At 45.2% G+C, this 19,121-nt stretch overlaps 1 protein-coding gene across 1 annotated transcript in view; it reads right to left on the reverse strand.

Moving 5' to 3' along the window:
* Positions 1-19,121, reverse strand: part of sdk1a (sidekick cell adhesion molecule 1a) — a 954,785-nt gene that overhangs the window by 580,328 nt on the left and 355,336 nt on the right. Inside the window, exon 4 of the mRNA XM_041207300.1 lies at positions 6,819-6,966. Coding sequence (XP_041063234.1) covers positions 6,819-6,966 — 148 coding nt within the window. The remainder of the gene's footprint in view (positions 1-6,818; positions 6,967-19,121) is intronic.

Raw genomic sequence — 19,121 nt, forward strand, 5'->3', positions numbered from 1 at the left:
ACCAGTTTGGGCCCTCCCTGTGTGACTGTGGAAATCCCTTCCATCATCCTGGAGGATCATAATGTTCAGGTTTCCCTCCTTCTAATAACTCTAAGGCCTCCCCCTCCAATGCTTGATCCTATTGTGATTGTGTAGGATATCCCTGTGTAACCCCTGAATCATTTGAGGTGAAGGTGCCTATGCCCCATTTGGACTTTACAATCCCCACCTTGAGGCTTTTTGCACAGTGAAATATTGAGATCCCACCCACATGAGACCTTTGAATAGCCCTACACTACCTTTTCCCCATCTATAGCCTGCAGAGACCTATCCTGACTATGGGGTGCCATCTGTGGCCCAGTATTAAGCCAGAAAGCCCCTGGACCAATGTGCCAGGTGTATCACCAGGCCCTGTGCACAACATGTTGGACACAACTGACACTGGACTGATGCCCATCCCCTCCCTGGACTGAAACAAGGACAGTCTTTGCAAGGTCAACAATATAAACTGAAGAGCTTTTTCACTCCACCATTCTCCCATTCTGGCCCCATCTCGCTTATGTCCCTCACTAAGACACTACTGGCCCAGAGGACGCTTCCAATGCTTACCTCCCTAGGTCATGTGTCTGAGTGTAACCTTTGCCACCCTTTCCCCCAACCCCCAAACCCCAGTGGTGCCTCCCCTTGATTCTGATCATTTTCCATACTCCCCCAGTCAAGCTCTTGCACTGCAGCACATTACAAGCCAGTCCCACCTTACCACTGATCTGGTAGGTAGGGCCTTATCTGTAAAAGCCCCCTGAAAGTGATGTGATGCTGCCTGTGTAGCCTGGCGCTAGTGTGAAATGCAATGAGTGCTGCCCTATGCAAGATAGATGAACAAACCTTGAAGTCACGAGCAAAGTGGATTTTTTTCACTCTCATGATATTTTCTGCTCTCAGCCATCATGACGCCCACCATAGGCAGGAGCAGAAAGTCCTGTATTTCTATCCTGCTTTTCACATCCATAAGTTGTTCCAAAGTGCTTCACAGCAAATTAATTGCTTTCAAAGTATATGGCCATTGCTGCCAATACAGCAGCCAAATTGCTGTCCTACAAACAGCAATTGAAATAATGGCCTGTTCATCTAGTTTTGTTGGTGGTGGTTGAGAGAGTAACATTGGCCCAGAAACCAGAACAATTCCCTAGCTTTTGAACATTGCCATGGGATTTTTTATGTCACCTGAGCAGACCATCTCACTTGAAGGATTGGACCTCCAAAATACCAGCGTAGATTATGTGCTCAAATCCTAGAGAAAGTTTTGAACCCATAATCATAATAATTTTGGTACACTGGTGCAGATCTGGCATATATTAGAATAAAATTAAGTCAGGCAATAATTGACAGTGCATGGGCAGCTAAAATCTACATAATCAATATCCACTTTTTAGTTAACCACAGTATTTTGTCATGAGTATTTGAACAATTTTATTCACTGTCATATTTATTGGTTACATTAAGGCAAATAATTTATAAGTTTTAGCTGAGCTTTTATCAATAAGTCAATAAATAACATAATTTAATCAATCTGACTATAAGAATAGTTACAGTATCTATATTCCAATAACTGATGTACTGACCTGTACCTAAAATAACTATTGACTGAGAATTAAATTTTACATTGTATTACAGTTATATGACCCTGTAAATTTTGATCCTTTGAAAATTATTCTTTGAAGTATTGATCAGAAATCCAGTGAAATAATGTAATTGCATTCCTAAAAAATAGGGCTGTGTTTTACCCCAAATCTATACATCTTTAATGAGAGAACCTTCCAGAAATTTAGTAAATATTTTGTCGGCAAAGCAATTAACTTATTAAAGACTGGAAAAGGTTTATCTGAAAAGTGACACTGCATTTTTTTCCTAATGAACTAACAAAGAATGTACAGTATTGGCACGCAGTCTCATGAAGTGGTAAAAAACTGGTTCGTGTCCTTGATTCCATGCATAGGAGGATCTTGGTTTCAGTAGGGTATTCAATGGAGGTCAACAAGCAGCTCTCCCCAATGGGAGGTTTAGAAAAATAGGAAGGAAACCATTTGTTTTGCACTACTTACACATAAGTCGCATCAGATGATTTATACTACCAGCAGAGTGACCAGAAATCAAGCTAATAATGAATGCCTTCTCACCCAGAGAGGTGTATGATGCACCTTAACATACTTGTAAGGTTTGATCACACTTCATTTGTTTGAAATTATGTCAGATATTAAAAATTATATTAAACGCAGCCAAATAGTCGCAGGCCTGACATCCTGACACAAGTGCGAGTATGAGACACTGATGATATCTATTGTTGTCCCTGATGGAGTATGGGTGGGATTGGGGCACATCACCTCGTTATAGTACCAGCATTGTGTGCCTGTCCCGCTAGAGGTGCGCCAATTAAGGAAACCTCAGCATGCCAGCGACTAGAATAGAAGAGAGGGAGGGAGTTACCAGCCTACTCACCACCCACCAATCTGAAAGATGGATGAGTATCTCCAACTTAGCCAAAAGGTTTTTAAAATGCTCAGTGATCCAGCAAATGACTCCAAACAATCCCACACAAAGCCCCAGCCTGCGCATCTTATCAAGAATCCTCACTTGCAGATGCAACTGCATGGATGCACTTGTTTTTATTTGATATTTTGGAAGTTGCAGAAATCAGGGGTAATAAATTCCCAGCAATAATTCCTATGCAGGAGACAATGTTTGGGTATGAATGGAGGTGCCGCCCCAAAGAAGGCATCCCAAAAACTGGTGACGAAGGTCAGAAGCCAAATATCAAGCCGGATCCTGGTCTGATTCTTGACTTTTTGCTGTACTTCTTCCTATATCTTCATACATATGTCAAGAGTATGCTAACTTCATTCAATTCTATTTCCTTTACTGGGGTTAACAAAACTGATTCTAAATATTACCTCCAATGTTGGTACAGTAAGGATTCTGAAATATCACACTATAGAAGGGCCAAAATTCTTCAGGGATTTGGCCAGTCTCCTGGAAACTTAGGCATGCACGTCAAAGGGCTTGAGGGTGAAGGCAAGAACACTCAGCACTGGAAGTTGTTCCATTACCATCACGAAAAGTATCATTAATGTCAGGGACTGCATTTTTTGTTTGGCAATAAATTCTCCCTCCAAATATCAATTCGTACATTAAGTCACTTAATACGTCTGATGATTTACATCTGAACTTTGTTTGCAATTTAGTGATTTGTTTCTTTTAGCAGCTTTGATTACAGTTTGCAGCAGAAGGCACCAGGTTATATTAAAAGAAGAAAAAAGTGTTGCATTTATATAGCATTTTCAAAATCACTGGATGTCTCAAAGCACTTTACAGCCAATGAAGTATTTGTAGTCACTGTTGAAATGTAGAAAAAGAGGGCTGAATTTTAACAGACTTTTGGGGGCATGCTTGGAGTTGGGAAAGCTGGCAAAATGGTGCAGGAAGGCATCCGATGGCGATCCCACTGCCACGCCATTTTGCCAAACCCATTCACCCTCTTGAGGACGCAACCATCGATATGCTTTCATTCTCAGGTGCTGCACTAGCAATAGCTATCGAAAGTGGTGGCATGACTGAGCTGCCAGCCCTTTGAGTAGCACAGTAGTAGCAGGGTATGACTTTAACAGGGGACAGCTGCAGAATTCCAAGCTGCAAAGGAATCTAGGTGTTCTAGTGCATGAGTCATAAAAAGCTAGTGTGCAGGTACAGCAAATAATTAAGGCAGCTAATGGAATGCTAATCTTTATTATGAGTGGAATTGAACATAACAGTAAGGATGTTAAGCTTCAGTTATACAGGGCATTGGTGAGACCACATCTAGAATATTGTGTGCAGTTTTGGTCTCCTTATTTAAAGAGGGATGTAAATGCATTGGAGGCGGTTCATAGGAGGTATACTAGGCTGATAACTACAGGTTGTCTTATGAGAGAAGGTTAGGCAGGACTGGGCTTGTTTCCACTGAAGTTTAGAAGAGTGACTTGATTGAAGTATATAAAATCCTGAACAGCTTGACAAGGTGGACATGGAAAGGATGTCCTCTTGTGGGTGAGTCCAGAACTAGGAGGCACTGTTTTTAAATTAGGGGTTGCCCTTTCAGGGCAGAGATGAGGAGAATTTTTTTCTCTCAGAGGATTGTGCGACTTTAGAACTCTCTGTCTCAGAAGGTGGTAAAGGTGAGGTCATTGAATATTTTTAAGGTAGTGTACATAGATTCTTGTTAGGCAAAAGAATCAAAGGTGATTGGGAGTAGATAGGGATGTGGAATTCGAAACACAATCAGATGAGCCATGATCTTAATGAATGGTGGAGCAAGCTCAAGAAACCAAATGGCCTACTTCTGCTCCTTTTTAGTTTGTTCGTATGATTAGGCTGGAACCTCTTAAGGGTGGGCACCATACTTAATATGCGCTGCAGCCCCGAGTCCCTCCACGCTCTGAAGCAGGGACACCCCTGTTTTCAGCCCTAGTAGCAGGAGTTCTGCCAACTCCACAAAATTCAGCCCAGAGAGCCTGATTTACCTACAAATAATGGACTGCAAATAACTGCAAGAAATATTCTGTCTTCTTTCACAAATAGCTGTGATTCACCACTAGTTATAGATAGATGTGGAAACATCTGCTAAATGTAACAATCCCTGATGTTAAGCGTCATAACAACAATTCTTTCTAAAAAAGAACAAAAATATCACATTGGACACAGACACTAATTTGGTGAAAAGACATTAAATTGATATGAATTACAAGTAAAGTTTGATCTGACAAGCCTGCAACTTATCCACTGCTTAAAGAAGTATTAACAATGTGTAAGTGATGAGCAACATGGAGCATCTGCATAACTGTAACAATAACAGATGTCTGGCAAATTCAACTCTTTTGGAAGTCTTAGAGAAACTGCATTGGGGTATCAACAGCAAGTCTCAGATTCAGTCAGAGTCCAATACTTTCTCTAGCAATGCTTAGCGTTGATTAATTTCAAATGCAGAAAATCATTTGAAGTTTCATAGTTGATATCCTACATTCACATTTTCATCTGCTAGAGAATGCAAGATCTCAACATGGTGGTCTGGCTTAAAGGCCTTTTGGTGATATTTTACTCTATAGATGACTGACAGCCTACCCAATCCTGGTGCAAAATCTGATACTGACGCAAATCTTCAGCTATTGTCAATCTTGGCCTCACCACCTTCTCTACTGCCTTCATTGGATTTCTATTACCAAAGCTATCTCTTTGTTTCTTCTTTTGTTCCATATACTTATTTTCTGCTCAACTGTTTATTAAGCTCTGGTTTTCAAAAGAGTTAGATAGGAGGATTCCAACACTTCGCTCACTTGGGACTTTCCTGGTTGAAATGGTCCAGATGGTCCAAACTATAGAAAGCATTTACAGACAAGGATTCAGAGATACAACCTTTTTCCTGTTTTAGTCCCTTTCTTTTCTTCCTTTATTCTATTACGCTTTCTCTCTGCCTTTCATTCATCTGGTTTTCTTTCATTAACCTTCATTCTGTTTCCTACCTTCCCTCCATTGCTAACAAATTGCTTTTATATTCATCCAAAGATACATATTTGCAAAATTCCTCCTCTTAATTCTCTGCCCAATCTTATTTTAAGATTGATAATCTTTAAATTCAGCAGATACTTGCCCAAATTTGCTTTGGATTCTTTCTCCTTTTTAAGATACCCATACCTAATTTGGTTGGAGCAACATAAGCTCTACAGTAAACAGTATTTCATTTATATATTTTTGAGGCATACTTTCACTCTTGGCTCAGTCACATGATGTGTTTGTTTTTATCAAGTGCTTTTCCAACATTTTTAAGACTTGCTAAAGCTTCAACATGAGAACAGGGAAACAGAAAAGACGAATAAGGACCTAAAGTCACAATCATTGTGCAGGGAAAGGGAATTTTCTTGAAGCTGCTCCTGGTCTGTCTCCATAATGGGAAGTGCAGTGGAAACCCCAGTTGTGGATCATTTCTACCACATCTCAGTGAGGTTATAGTGGCAGAGGAACTCAAAGTCAAGGAACTCTGTAGTCAGGACATACATTATTGCTAATTTTACAGAGTACACTCTTCAGTGAAGTAATAGATGGAAGAGTACATTACCTGGAGTACTGTGTACAGTTTTTGTCCCCGTATTTAAGAAAGGATATACTGGCATTTCAGGCAGTTCAAAACAGATTCACTAGGCTGATTCCTGGGATGAAGGGGTTGACTTATCAAGAACGGCTAAACAAGTTAGACCTTTGTTCATTAGAGTTTAGAAGAATGAGGGGTGATCTTATTGAGACGTACAAGATTTGGAGGGGGCTTGACAGGGTAGATGTTGAGAAGATGTTTCCACTAGTGGGGGAATCTTGAACTAGGGGACATAATTTAGAACTGAGATGCGAAGGAATTTCTTCCCTCAGAGGGCAGTGAATGTCTGGAATTCTCACCCCAGAGAGTTGTGGAGACTAGATCACTTAAAATATTTAAATAGGAGGTAGATAGATTTTTGAAATATCAGGGAGTTGAGGGCTATGAGGAGCTGACACGCAAGAGGAATTCAGGCCTAGGGCAGATCAGCCATGATCTTATTGAAGGGCCGAATGGCCTACTCCTGCTCCTATTTATGTTCTTATTACATTGATCTCTGCACCCAAATGTGTGTTCCCAGCACATGATGTCAAATGCCATAAGTGTAATTTCTTAAAATCTGTGTTATGGTATCAGTATAAAAGACATTTCGGGCACTTTATCATTAATTTTAAATTTAAAAAAATCAGTAATAACATTAGCAGCCATAAACATGCTCACTCACATCCTGTTGCCGGGGATAATCTTTTGACCATCACGGAACCATGTCATTTGTGGTTGTGGGTAGCTGTTGATGTCTGGAGGTTTTAGTACTGCAGCCTGATTCTGCGATACTACGATCTGTTGGTCACCTCCTTCAAAGTTTCCCATGTCTATAGAAAAAAATGTGAAATGTTTCAATTGAGAAATGAGAATGAGAAAAATGAGAAAAGCTATGAAACAGGCCATAATACCAATGCTACATCTGTGATTAAAATATTAAGGAGCAAACTAAACAGGTAAAAGAAGTAAAAGATACTCTATTCACTGGCAAGAGGAATACTTACTCGTGCCACCTGGAGCAATCTATGGGAAAAGAAAAATACTGCAGGTGCTGGAAATCTAAAATAAAAACAGAAAATGCTGGAAAAACTCAGGGCAGAATTTTCCGTTTGCCGGTCAGACGGGCCCGGCCGACTCAGCAGCTGGCAGGTGGCCGATTGCCGCTGGAGAAACGGGCCGCACCACCATTTTCCACAGGCGGGCCAATTAAGGCCCGTCCTGTGGGTAAGCGACTCCCATGGAGAATGGGAAAATAGTCACGGGGCCGGGCAGCCTCAGACTGCCGGTTCCAATGGGAAGCCTGCAGCCTGTATAAAGAGTGGCCAGGCAGTCTGCTTGAAGCAGTGCACCATGACCACTCATAGAGAAGGACATGCTGGACTGAGGGCAGAAGAGGAGGAGAAGGGGGGCAGGCTGCAGGAGAGGCCAGCAGGAGGCCACTGCACCCCCTGATTTTCAGATGCATGCCTTGCTGTCCTCCTGCAAGGGGTGGCTATCCATCAGCACATTCTGTATCCTGAGGATGGGAGGAGGAGGGCCCCCCACATCACTAGCCAGGCGTGGGAGGAGGTGGGTGATGCTGTAAGCGCCCATGATGATGTGCGGTGCACTGGCACCCAGTGCAGGAAAAGATTCAATGATTTGCTATGCTCTGGACGGGTAAGTACCATGTCTGTCTTGGCCATTTGACCCAGAAGGCAGCCTTAGCTTTTGAGCACCCCCCACCATGTCTTGCTGTCGTTACTGCATAAGGCATCTGTCGCATGCTGGGTGGGCAAATGGGTACTGACCATGCTTACATCAGTCTTAGTGGTTGAGGAGAAGAAGGGTTCTCCCTGCAGCATATGTTGGTCTTTGTGGCATTTTATTAGTCTGGGGGCAACCTGCAGGGGAGGCCGCACGACACATACTCAGAACTCCAACACATGTCATATTGATGGTAATGAGTTGGTGCAAGGGGTGCCTCAAGGTGTTTTGGGCAAGTGCCATCTGCTGGTATTGGCGTCGCACCGAGTTGCGCCTCCTTGCCATGGGCACTAAGACCCGTGTGCTATTCAAAGTGATGGACACTGAATGTATCCAAGGTGGCCATTGGGGGAGGGGGTTGGGACCAGCCGTACCATATTCTGGGGACTGATCACCAGTAATGAGGACAGGAGCTGCTAGAGGCCTCAGATGGGCCACAATGGTTGGGGTGCAGCGTGTACGTGCAGAGTACATGAGCGAGCAGCCCCAATAAATCCTCTTCGCTGTTTACAGGCAAAAAGTCACCACAATGCCTGGGAGTGCCAGAGGACTGGAGGTGGGTGCACCCTCCTCCAGTGCCTCACACCCTTTGAAGAGCAGGCCATGGAGCTGGGCATGAGTCAGGAGGCCAGGGCAGCCGGGGGGCAGCGAGGCTGGGGTCCAGCGGCCAGGTAATTGAGGTCCACACTCCCATCCACTCCGTCTGCCCACCATCCAAATCACAGATGGTTGCTGCAATCGTTAATGCTGAAACAATGCTCATTCACAGACTGAGACGTTCTGATGTGTGGGTCATACAGAAGGGACCCTCGTCCCCTTGAGGAATCGTGTCTCCATCACCTTCCAAAGTCATCTTATCCCATTTGTGACCACTATCACCATGGTCTAACATGCCATTGGATCGCTGCTGCACAGCTAAAGACTTATTTCATCTTAGATAAAAGCAAAAAACTGCGGATGCTGGAAATTGAAAGCAAAAACAAAAATACCTGGAAAAACTCAGCATCTGGCAGCATCAGTGGAAAGGAGCATAGTTAACGTTTTGGGTCCGCATGACTCTTCATCTTAGGGGGTTTGGGACCTACAGCACCCTTTCAGCCACATTACTTTGTCCAAAAGGTCCTCAGCACCTCAGCTGTGAACCTCATAACACACAACTTAGATGAATGCCACCACGTTACTCATCCCTGCACCAAGGGGAAATGTTGCCTTCTGCCCACCAGGTCTATGCCCCTCCTTGCAGAATGGAGGCCAATAAAGTGACCTCTCAATCTCCTGTGATCGATGGCAAATGTCACAACTGTTGGCGATGTTTCCTCAGCCCTGCAACTATCCAGGCCACAATGCATCCAGGTCAGGTACCTCTGCACTCTCCCCACTCCTATGGTTCATAACATGCCATGTGGCATTCCTGAGGCCATCTGACCAGCCTGTCTGCATGTACGTTTAATGGTTGGGGCTCGTCTTGACTCTTTTCCACCTCACCAATGTTCTTCTCTTTCAGGTCTTGAAGGGTGAGCGACTTATGAAGCTAAGGAGCGACCCACACGTCGGCCCAGCAGCCCCTCCTCCACACCCGAGGACCAACATGTGCAACTTGCAGCACATCATTTCGGCCAGCCAGGCACCTGCGCAGACACACACATCTCGGTCAGCTAATATCACGGGTCACATCACAATCGCTGGAGAGGGCACGTGACAATCACTGGAGGAGATGGTAAGGGCAGAGAGTGCCGATGGCGCCAGCAGCCAGAGGGCTGCAGGGGACGAGGCACATACTGAGTCTGGCACTGATGGCATACCTCTGGAGTTGTCCCCAATGCAGTAGCTGCAGGACAGGTGGCAGGAAGTGCGTTTGTATCTGGCAGGGTTGCATGAGGGAATGCTTCAGTTGCTCTCTGTGACGGAGAAGTCCAGGCAGAGTGTACGTGAAGATTTGGCCTTCAGGGCAGAGGTTCAGGCTTCCGCCAATGAGAGATTGGTGACTCTCATAGAGAGGGGCCTCAATCGAATGGAACATTTTATGATTGGGATACGCTCTGACCTGCAAGCCCTCACAGCGGTACTGGTCATTCCCAATGTGGGATATGTTGTGGACACCAAGCATCGGTACTCGGCTTCCATGCATCTGCGGTGAGCAGGGAGGTCGAAAGGGATCTCACGTCGGCGTAGCAGCAGCCTGTCATTGCTACGAGCTCCTTTCAGGGCGCTCCAGATGAAGGCAGCAGCTCCTCCACCCCTCTGCCAGTCAACGTTTCTTCTTTTGAGGCTGCGACAACTGGGGAGGTGCCAGTTCAGGAACTGGCCACTCCCTCCCAGGTGGGGCCATCACAGGCTCCACGGGCCAGAGGACACCCGCCAAGGTCATCGAGGCTAAAAGGACAGCAGAGTCAGCAGGCTGTCTCTCAAGCCACTCCGAGCAATGGGGCGGCACGTAGACGTAGCACCTGAAAATGTAAGCATAAGCCACCTTAGGCACTCCACGGGTATGTCACTGGTGATTTTGTGTTGACCTTGGAATAGGCACCCGTATTTTTGTGATCGCAAAAAGGTGTTGTGTACTTTTCTTTTGGACACAATAAAGTCCACCTTTATAACCATGGCTGAGGGTCTTTTATTCGTGGTGCATTTTTCTTTTTCACATATTTATCATGAGTGTTTGAGTGGACATTGTTTCTGTACTAAGCCCTTATTTGTAACTGAACAGGTGGAAGATGTGACACCTAAGTGCCACGTGTGGAAGTGCCAGGCAATGCTGTTCCTGCTGATCCATGTGTGTGGAGCTAGCTGAAGGTTCTTTGGATTAAATTGTCCCGGGTGTCCCTGCCTGCTTGGTGTAAATGCAGGTCATCATTCTGCCCCTCATCATTGTCCTGTGCTTCCTCATCCTCTGAGGCACTGCTGGATTCATCATGTGCAGCCTCATCCAGGACGTCAATTGCATCCTCCCTTTTCAGCGCAAGATTGTGCAGGGCGCAGCAGACTACCACTAGCAGAAAGACACGATCTGGGAGGTAATGGAGTGTGCCCCTGAGCGGTCCAGGTCACGGAATCTCTTCTTGAGAAGACCAGTGGCTCTCTCCAACACATCCCTTGTGATGCCCTGGCTCCTATTGTATTGCTGCTTAGCTTCTGTTCTTGGAGTGGAAGCCCTTCCTGTTGACGAAGGCACTGGCTCACCTGGCACCTTGATGGCCACATGTGTACAGTCTATAGCACCCTGGATGTGGTGGAAGCCAGCAATGGCCGCGAAGCCTCTGGCTTGCTGTGCCTGCCTTGCCTGGTCGCAGCAGAAGTGGATGAAGGTGGATACCCATCTGAACAGAGCATCTGTAATCTGCTTGACACAAGTGTGGCCAACTGATTGGGAGACACCGCAAAGATCACCCACCGAGCCCTGGATGGAGCCAGAGGCATAGAAGTGGAAGATAGCTGTGAGCTTCAGAGCTGCTAGCATGGGGTGTCCACCCACACAGTTAGGGGAGATCTCAGGGCCAATCATCTGACAGATATTGTTGACTGTCTCCCTGGAGAGATGGAGCCTCCTTCGGCACTGCACCTCAGTCTTATTAAGATAGCTGCTTTGCGGCTTGTATACCCTGGCAGCATATCTTCCATGTTTACCTTCCAGTTTGTTAAAATAAAAACTGTGATCCACCCCTATTTCAACTGTGAATAAAATGATTGTATAAGTATGTACGTATGGTGGTAGTGATGGGTGGGAGCTGTTAGTTAAGATTTAGACTGAAAGACAAGGAAAATTGATTAATGCAGATGTAGGGTATAACCTCCTGATATTCCCACTGAAGTATAGGGGCAGATTCAAGATTCAGTTCCCACTTAAATGACAGAAACCATAGAATTTGTTTCTGAATAAAATTTGAATCAACTTTAATAAATTTTAATTTCAAAGTGAATTTAGACATATGCATTTTACTGTCAAAAATGTTTCATCTATAGATGGAAATTTCCTTTTGAAAACATGATTCCCTAAAAGTGTTCATCAGAGAAGCATCTAAGCATCCCAAAAATCAGTAAGGTTTCTGACAAATGTGCTAGAACAAAAATAAGAACTAAGTATTTGACAGATTGGCACACTATTTTGACCTCTACTTTTACAGCCAGTTACATTTCCGTTCGCCGACTGTCAGGTGAACAATCCATTTCCTAAATGACAGTATTATTGGATGATATGGTAGCAGACACCAGAGGGCTTTCTGACCAGATAATAGACAAGATTTTAATTCACTCAAAATCTATCCACTTACACAGTTAAAATCGGACCAATATGTTTTTTATGATTATGTGAAGAAAAATTAGAACCATTGCCAAACTGATTGTTATAAGTACTCTGTATTTAGAAGTTTACTTGTAAGATTTGTTCTGTCTGCTTTTCGTAGCATTTAATGTTAATTTTAAACAATTGAATTGTCACAAATGGATGGTGAAATGTTTAATCCAGAATTAATTTAATACTAGCATAATTTCTGATTTAAAATTATACTATTTATGTAAGAACAAAGTAAATATTGCACTAATTCTGGCTTCAAAACTTAAGTATAAAATGTTTCTACCATGAGATTCCAACCTAACCTCATTCTGTTAAATACACATTGAATTTGAGCAGTATCTGTTCATCTTTAGTCGTGATAGTGAAATTCTCCTTAGTGCTGCCTTGAGCTTCTGCCAACTTTTCCCAGAGCTGACAGATTGCTAATTTGATTAAATATGACCTACATCTGGATTAAGTAGCCATCTGCTAACATGCAAATATCCTTTATTAAACATTGAGCTTCATAGATAAAAGTAAATAGAACTACATGAGGATTTCTCTCCCAAGCTAAAATCACTTAAATACTTTAGGACAGGGAAGTTGTTAACTGGATCTAAAAAATGCTGTAATTTCATGCATAAAATTTAAGTGCAACAGCAGCTTCATGTTGTGATTGTAAGTATCTCACAATAATTTAATAATCTAAAAGCATACATATTGTCAAGATATTTTAACTTGTTATATTGAGAGCTTCTTTAAGCAGGAGACTAGAATTGGAAGACTCAGATCAAATCTTGTAAACATAGAAAACTGTCAATGCTCCATCGAAAATGAAAAAAAAACAAAATGTAGATTACCTTGGGTGCACAAGACCAATTATATCATATAATAAATACAAGCCACAACTACCAGCAAGTTACAAAGCAGAAAACAGAATCTGCAAAGCACAAATACTATGTATTACTGCCAAACTTGGCTATGCTGTTACTGGGCGGAATTCTCCAAGCCTGCTGGCGGCAGGCGTGATATGTGGCATGTGCGGAAACTATGGCGCGACCTGCTTCATGACGGTGTGAAGGCGGGTCGCGATCATCCGCTCAACCCGCCGACAGCGGGCCATGTTTCCCATCATTGGTTGGTGGGGAGCTAATTGCAACACATTAGCATAGAATAAAAAGGTCATCCCAGACACAGGCAATCAAGGTGGGAGGCAGGGTAAGTGAGGGGAATGGCCATGCATTAGGGACACCTATATAAATTGACCATGCCTCTGCAACTAAGACAGATCAGGCTCAGCCACAGTGATATGGTTGGGGTCAGGCTCCTAGCCTGCCCGACAATACAAGCAATGCGGAGGCACCAAAGGGCCACCTCTATCCACAACCCCCCCCGCCTCAGCATAGACTTTGCGTTTGCCATCATCTTATTGGACAGCAGGGCAGTTGGACTGCACACGTTGTACAATCTTCTCACCAACGCTGGCCATGTAGCAGTCACTGCTGGAGTCGCTCACAGCCCCTTGCAATCTCAGCATCCTGGTTTGGACCAGTGTCTCCCACGTCGCAGGTTGACAGGGCAGCCATGCAACGCACTCACCTCTGGCCATCCGAGGAGTGATCAGCATTCTCCGAGAAGCATTAAGGGCCAGTCACACAGGGTCAAGAAAGGTGCTAAGTACAGCCATGATAACCACATCTCTCTCTCTTTCTCTCTTTCATGCTGCACGAGGACGATGTCAGGATCATGGACCCTGGTAACCTAGCTGTATGCCTGTTGGCCTACAGAGGCCATAGAAGATGAAGGAGAGAGCGACTGAGGCACCTGGCTGCGCAAAGGCAGGAGCAGCAACCTCATCAAGAAGGGGCAGCATGGGCTTCCGCATAGGCTGCCAAAAAGGGACAGTGAGCCATGGCTGGTCGGCACCTAGCGACACCCAGGGTCTATAGATGCTTCCTGCCATTCCTGCAGATGACTGAGAACCAATGTCACCAATGACTGCACATGTCTAGGGACTTGGTGGTTCACATCTGCCACTTACTGCAGGACTTGGTGCCAAGGGGACATGGAGGACATCCACTGCCAGTGGCTGTGAAAGTGACCGCGGCACTCAGTTTCGATGCCAGTGGTTCCTTTCAGAGTTCCACAGGTGACCTCTGTGGGATTTCACAATCCGCCACCCACAAATGTATCCAGGAGGTCACGGATCTTTTCCATGGCACACAACTTTGTACATTTCACCCAGGACCAGGACACCCAGGATGCAAGGGCCAATGGATTCGCACTTATCTCAGGATTCCCACAGGTGCAGGGTGCGATTGACTGCACCCATGTGATGCTCAGGTCTCTGTCGCTACACTCGGTGGGCTTCATCAACTGCAAGGGCTTCCACTCACTGAACGTGCAGCTGGTATGCGACCACCAGAAACGCATCCTGTAGGTATGTGCACGGTTTCCAGTGACTGTGCACAATGCCTACGCCCTGAGTCACTCTCAGGAGCCTGCAGTCTTCAAGGGTCCACAGAGGCAGCAGTGATGGCTCCTCGGGGAAAAGGCTATCTGCAGAGGCCGTGGTGATGACACCCGTGCGGCAGCCTCAGGCTGCAGCAGAGCGATGCTATAATGAAGCTCATGTAACAGCTCGCAACTTGGTGGAGCAGACCATCGGGATGCTGAAAATGCAATTCCGGTGCCTGGACAGGTCTGGTGGAGCCCTGCAATACATTCCACAGAGGGTGTCACATATCGTCGTCGTCTACTGCGCCCTTTACAACTTACCATTGCAACGGGGAGAGAAGTTGGTTGAGGAGGAGATGGAAAAGCTGCACGTCTCCTCCAATGAGGAGGATGCCAATGGGGATGAGGGTGAGGGGGTCCTCAGTGGTGACGACGATGAGGATGAGGCTCTCATACTGGCTAGACAAGGCAGGCGCACTCAGGAGGCCCTCATAGCTGCCAAATTTGTGGAGGATGATGACAGTAGTGAGGTGTCCCCGTAGATCCTCACATCGTAGTTGTGAATGCTTGACTGCAGTCTGGCTTATCGCAGCGCCAATACCCTCTGTGAGAATGCTCCTGTCATGGAGATGCTGTGGAGGCCCTAACAGTCGCTCGATCACAGGGGGATGATGACAACATGCAGTGAGGACATTCTATAGATCTTCACATAGCCTCTGAGGATGTCTGACTCCTGTCTGGCTGAGGGCAGCTCGCTTACGCTCCATGATCAAGGCCAGCTCAGAGATGCAGCCATGAAACTTTAGACGCATCTGATGCTGTGTCCGCCTTCAGCACCTCAGCCCTTCAGTAGCTGATGCACATCATCACTGGTCACAGATACTGGTGTGATGGGGGCCAGCCCCACCTTAAAGGTGCTGAAAGCACACAGAGGGTATGAGAGAGCTCTGTGGCGCCTGCCCACTACATTCTGGCAGCAATGACCAGCACCGCTGAGGTGCAGGCATTATTAATGTTTCCAGGGAGTGAGAAGCTGGAACATCAATGTGGTCTGAAGGCTGCACAGAGGGCAGGAAAGAGGCCCTGGACTGAGACACTTGCCTTTTGTCTTGTGCAGTAAGGTTTCCCATCTGAGTAACACAAACACTGCTCATCAGAACAAGGAGCCACAGGCAGGGAGACATTCTTAGGAGTTTAATAACAATAGTGAACAGTATGCACAAAGCATGTACAATTTTTTGAACATCGATTCAATCTCCCTGAGCGCTACCGATTGTATCTTACTATTAGTGAGCCTTATTTGGTCAGCCTGCGTAAGATGGCAGCGCAGAGCCGACTGCAGGCAGCGATCTGTTCCGCAACCGCCCCTGTCCACCATATGAAAAATTCTGCCCAATGACAATCACCAGAGAAAATAATACTAAGGAAACTAATGGGGCTAAAGGCCGATAAGTCCCCTAGACCTGATGGGATGCATCCTAGGATATTAAAGGAAGTAGCTACACAGATAGTGGATGAACTGGGAGTAATCTTCCAACAATCCTTAGATTCTGGAAAAGTCCCAAAAGATTGGAAAGCTGCCAATGTTATGCCCTTCTTCAAAATGGGAAGGAGATAAAAACAGATAACTATAGGCCAGTTAGCAACATACATCATTGGGAAAATGTTAGAATCTATTATAAGGGATGTAATAGCAGGGCATTTAGAAATGCATAATATAATCAAGCAGAGTCAGCATGGCTTCATGAAGGGGAAATCATGCCTGACAAATTTATTAGAATTCCTTGAGGAGCTAACAAGCAGGATAGATAAAGGGGAACCAGTAAATATGATATATCTGGGTTTCCAAAAGGCGTTCAATAAGGTACCGCACTTAGGGCTACTTAATAAGATAAGAGCCCATGGTGTTGGGGGTTGTATATTAGCATGGATAGAGGATTGGCTAACCAATAGAAGACAGAGTTGGGATTAGGGGAGCATTTTCAGGATGGCAACCTGTAACTAGTGGAATGCCACAGGGATCAGTGTGAGAGCCACAATTATTTACAAAATGTATTAATGACTTAGATGAGGGAAGTGAATGTACTATTGCCGAGTTTGTGGATGACACAAAAATAGGTGGGAAGGCAAGTGGTGAGGATGATACAAAGAGTCTATAGAGGGGTATAGACAGGTTAAGTGGGTGCGCAAAAACTTGGCAGATGGAATATAATGTGGGTAAATGTGAGATTATGCACTTTGGCAGGAAGAATAAAAGAGCTGAATATTATTTAAATGGAGAAAGACTGCAGAAAGCTGCAGCACAGAGGGTTTTGGGAGTCCTCGTCCATGAATCCCAAGAAACTAACATACAAGTTCAGCAGGTAATAGGGAAGGCAAATGGAATGTTGACCTTTATTTCAAAGGGAATGGAGTATAAAAATAGGGAGGTCTTGCTAAAACTATACAAGTAACTAGTTAGACCACACCTAGAATGCTGTGAATAGTTTTGGTCACCTTACCTAAGGAAAGATATTTAATCAGTAAGGGAATCAAGGGTTATGGGGGAAAAGGCAGGAAAGTGGATTTGAGAATCTGATCAGCCATGATCCCATTGAATGGCGGAGCAGACTCAACGGGCCAAATGGCCTCCTAATTCTGCTCCTATGTCTTATGGTCTTCTGAGGCACTGCGGGCCATCAGTAGCAACAAAATTATACTCCACCACAATCTGTGACCCCATGACCTGGCACACCCCTCACTCTACAATTACCATCAAGCCAAAGGATCTATCCTGGTTCAATGAAGAGTGCAGGAGGGCATGCCAGGGGCAGCGCCAGGCATACCTAAACATGAGGTGTTAGCTTAGTGAAGCTACACCACAGGAGTACTTGCATACCAAGCAGCATAAGCAGCAAGCGATAAACAAAACTAAGCGATTCCACAACCAACAGATCAGATCTAAGCTCTGCAGTCCTGCCACATCCAGTCGGAAAGGATGATGAACAGCTAAACAAATTGTTGAAGGAGGTGGCTCCAGAAATATGTCCATCCGCAATGATGGGGGAGCCCAGCACATCAGTATGAAAGATAAGGCTAAAGAATTTGCAACAATCTTGAGCCAGAAGTGCCGAGTGGATGATCCATCTCGGTCTCCCCCAGAGGTCCCCAGCATCACAGATGCCAGGCTTCAACCAATTTGATTCACTCCATGTGATATCAAGAACTAAAGACTTATGCTCCAGAACTTGCCGTACCCCTAGCCAAGCTATTTCAGTACACTACAACACTGACATCTAGTTGGCAATGTGCAAAATTGCCCAGGTCTACCCTGCACACAAAAAAAAGGACAAATCTAACTTGGCAAATTACCACCTCATCAGTCTACTCTTGATCATCAGTAAAGTGATACAAGGGGTCATCAATAGTGTTATCAAGCAGCACTTGCTTAGCAATAACCTTCTCACTGATGCTCAGTTTGGGTTCTGCCAGGGCCACTCAGCTCCTAACCTCATTGCAGCCTTGGTTCAAACATGAACAAAACAGCTGAACGCCAGGGGTGAGGTTAGAATAACAGCCCTTGACATCAAGACAGCATCTGACCGAGTGTAGCATCAAGGGACCCAAGCGAAGCTGGAGTCAATGGGAATCAGGGGGAAAACTCTCCACTGGTTGGAGTCATACCTAGCACAAAGGAAGATGGTTGTGGTTGTTTGAGGTCAATCATCCCAATTCAAGGACACTACTGCAGGAGTTCCTCAGGGTAGTGTCCTAGACCCAACCATCTTCAGCTGCTTCATCAATGACTTTCCTTCCATCATAAGGTCAGAAGTGGGGATGTTCCCTGATGATTGCACAATGTTCAGCACCATTCGCGACTCCTCAGATACTGTAGCAGTCCATGTCCAAATGCAGCAAGACCAGGACAATATCTAGCCTTGGGCTGACAAGTGGCAAATAACATTCGTGCCACACAAGCTCCAGGCAATAATCATCTCCAGCAAAAGAGAATGTAACCATCTCCCCTTGATATTCAATGGCATTACCATCGCTGAATCCCCCAATATCAACATCCTCCGGGGTTACCATTGACCAGAAACTAAACTGGATTAGCCAGTTAATATTATGGCTACAAAAGCAGGTCAAAGTAACTCACCCCCTGACTCCCCAAAGCCTGTCTACCATCTACAACTCTGCAGCGTGATCGAATACTCTCAACTTACCTGGAAGAGTGAAGCTCCAACTACACTCAAGAAGCTTGATACCATCCAGGACAAAGCAGTCTGCTTGATTGGCATCCCATCCACAAACATTCACTCCCTCCACCACCAATGCACAGTGGCGGAAATGTGTACCATCTACAAGATGCATTGCAGGAATTCACCAATGCTCCTTTGACAGCACCTTCCAAACCAATGACCAGTACCATCTACAAGGACAAGGGCAGCAGACATATGGGAATTCCACCACCTGGAAGTTCCCCTCCAAGTCAGACACCCATCTGACTTGGAAATATATCACCGTTCCTTCACT

The sequence above is a fragment of the Carcharodon carcharias genome, chromosome 15 (genome assembly GCF_017639515.1).
Source record: "Carcharodon carcharias isolate sCarCar2 chromosome 15, sCarCar2.pri, whole genome shotgun sequence".
In the NCBI taxonomy this organism is placed as follows: Eukaryota; Metazoa; Chordata; class Chondrichthyes; order Lamniformes; family Lamnidae; genus Carcharodon; species Carcharodon carcharias.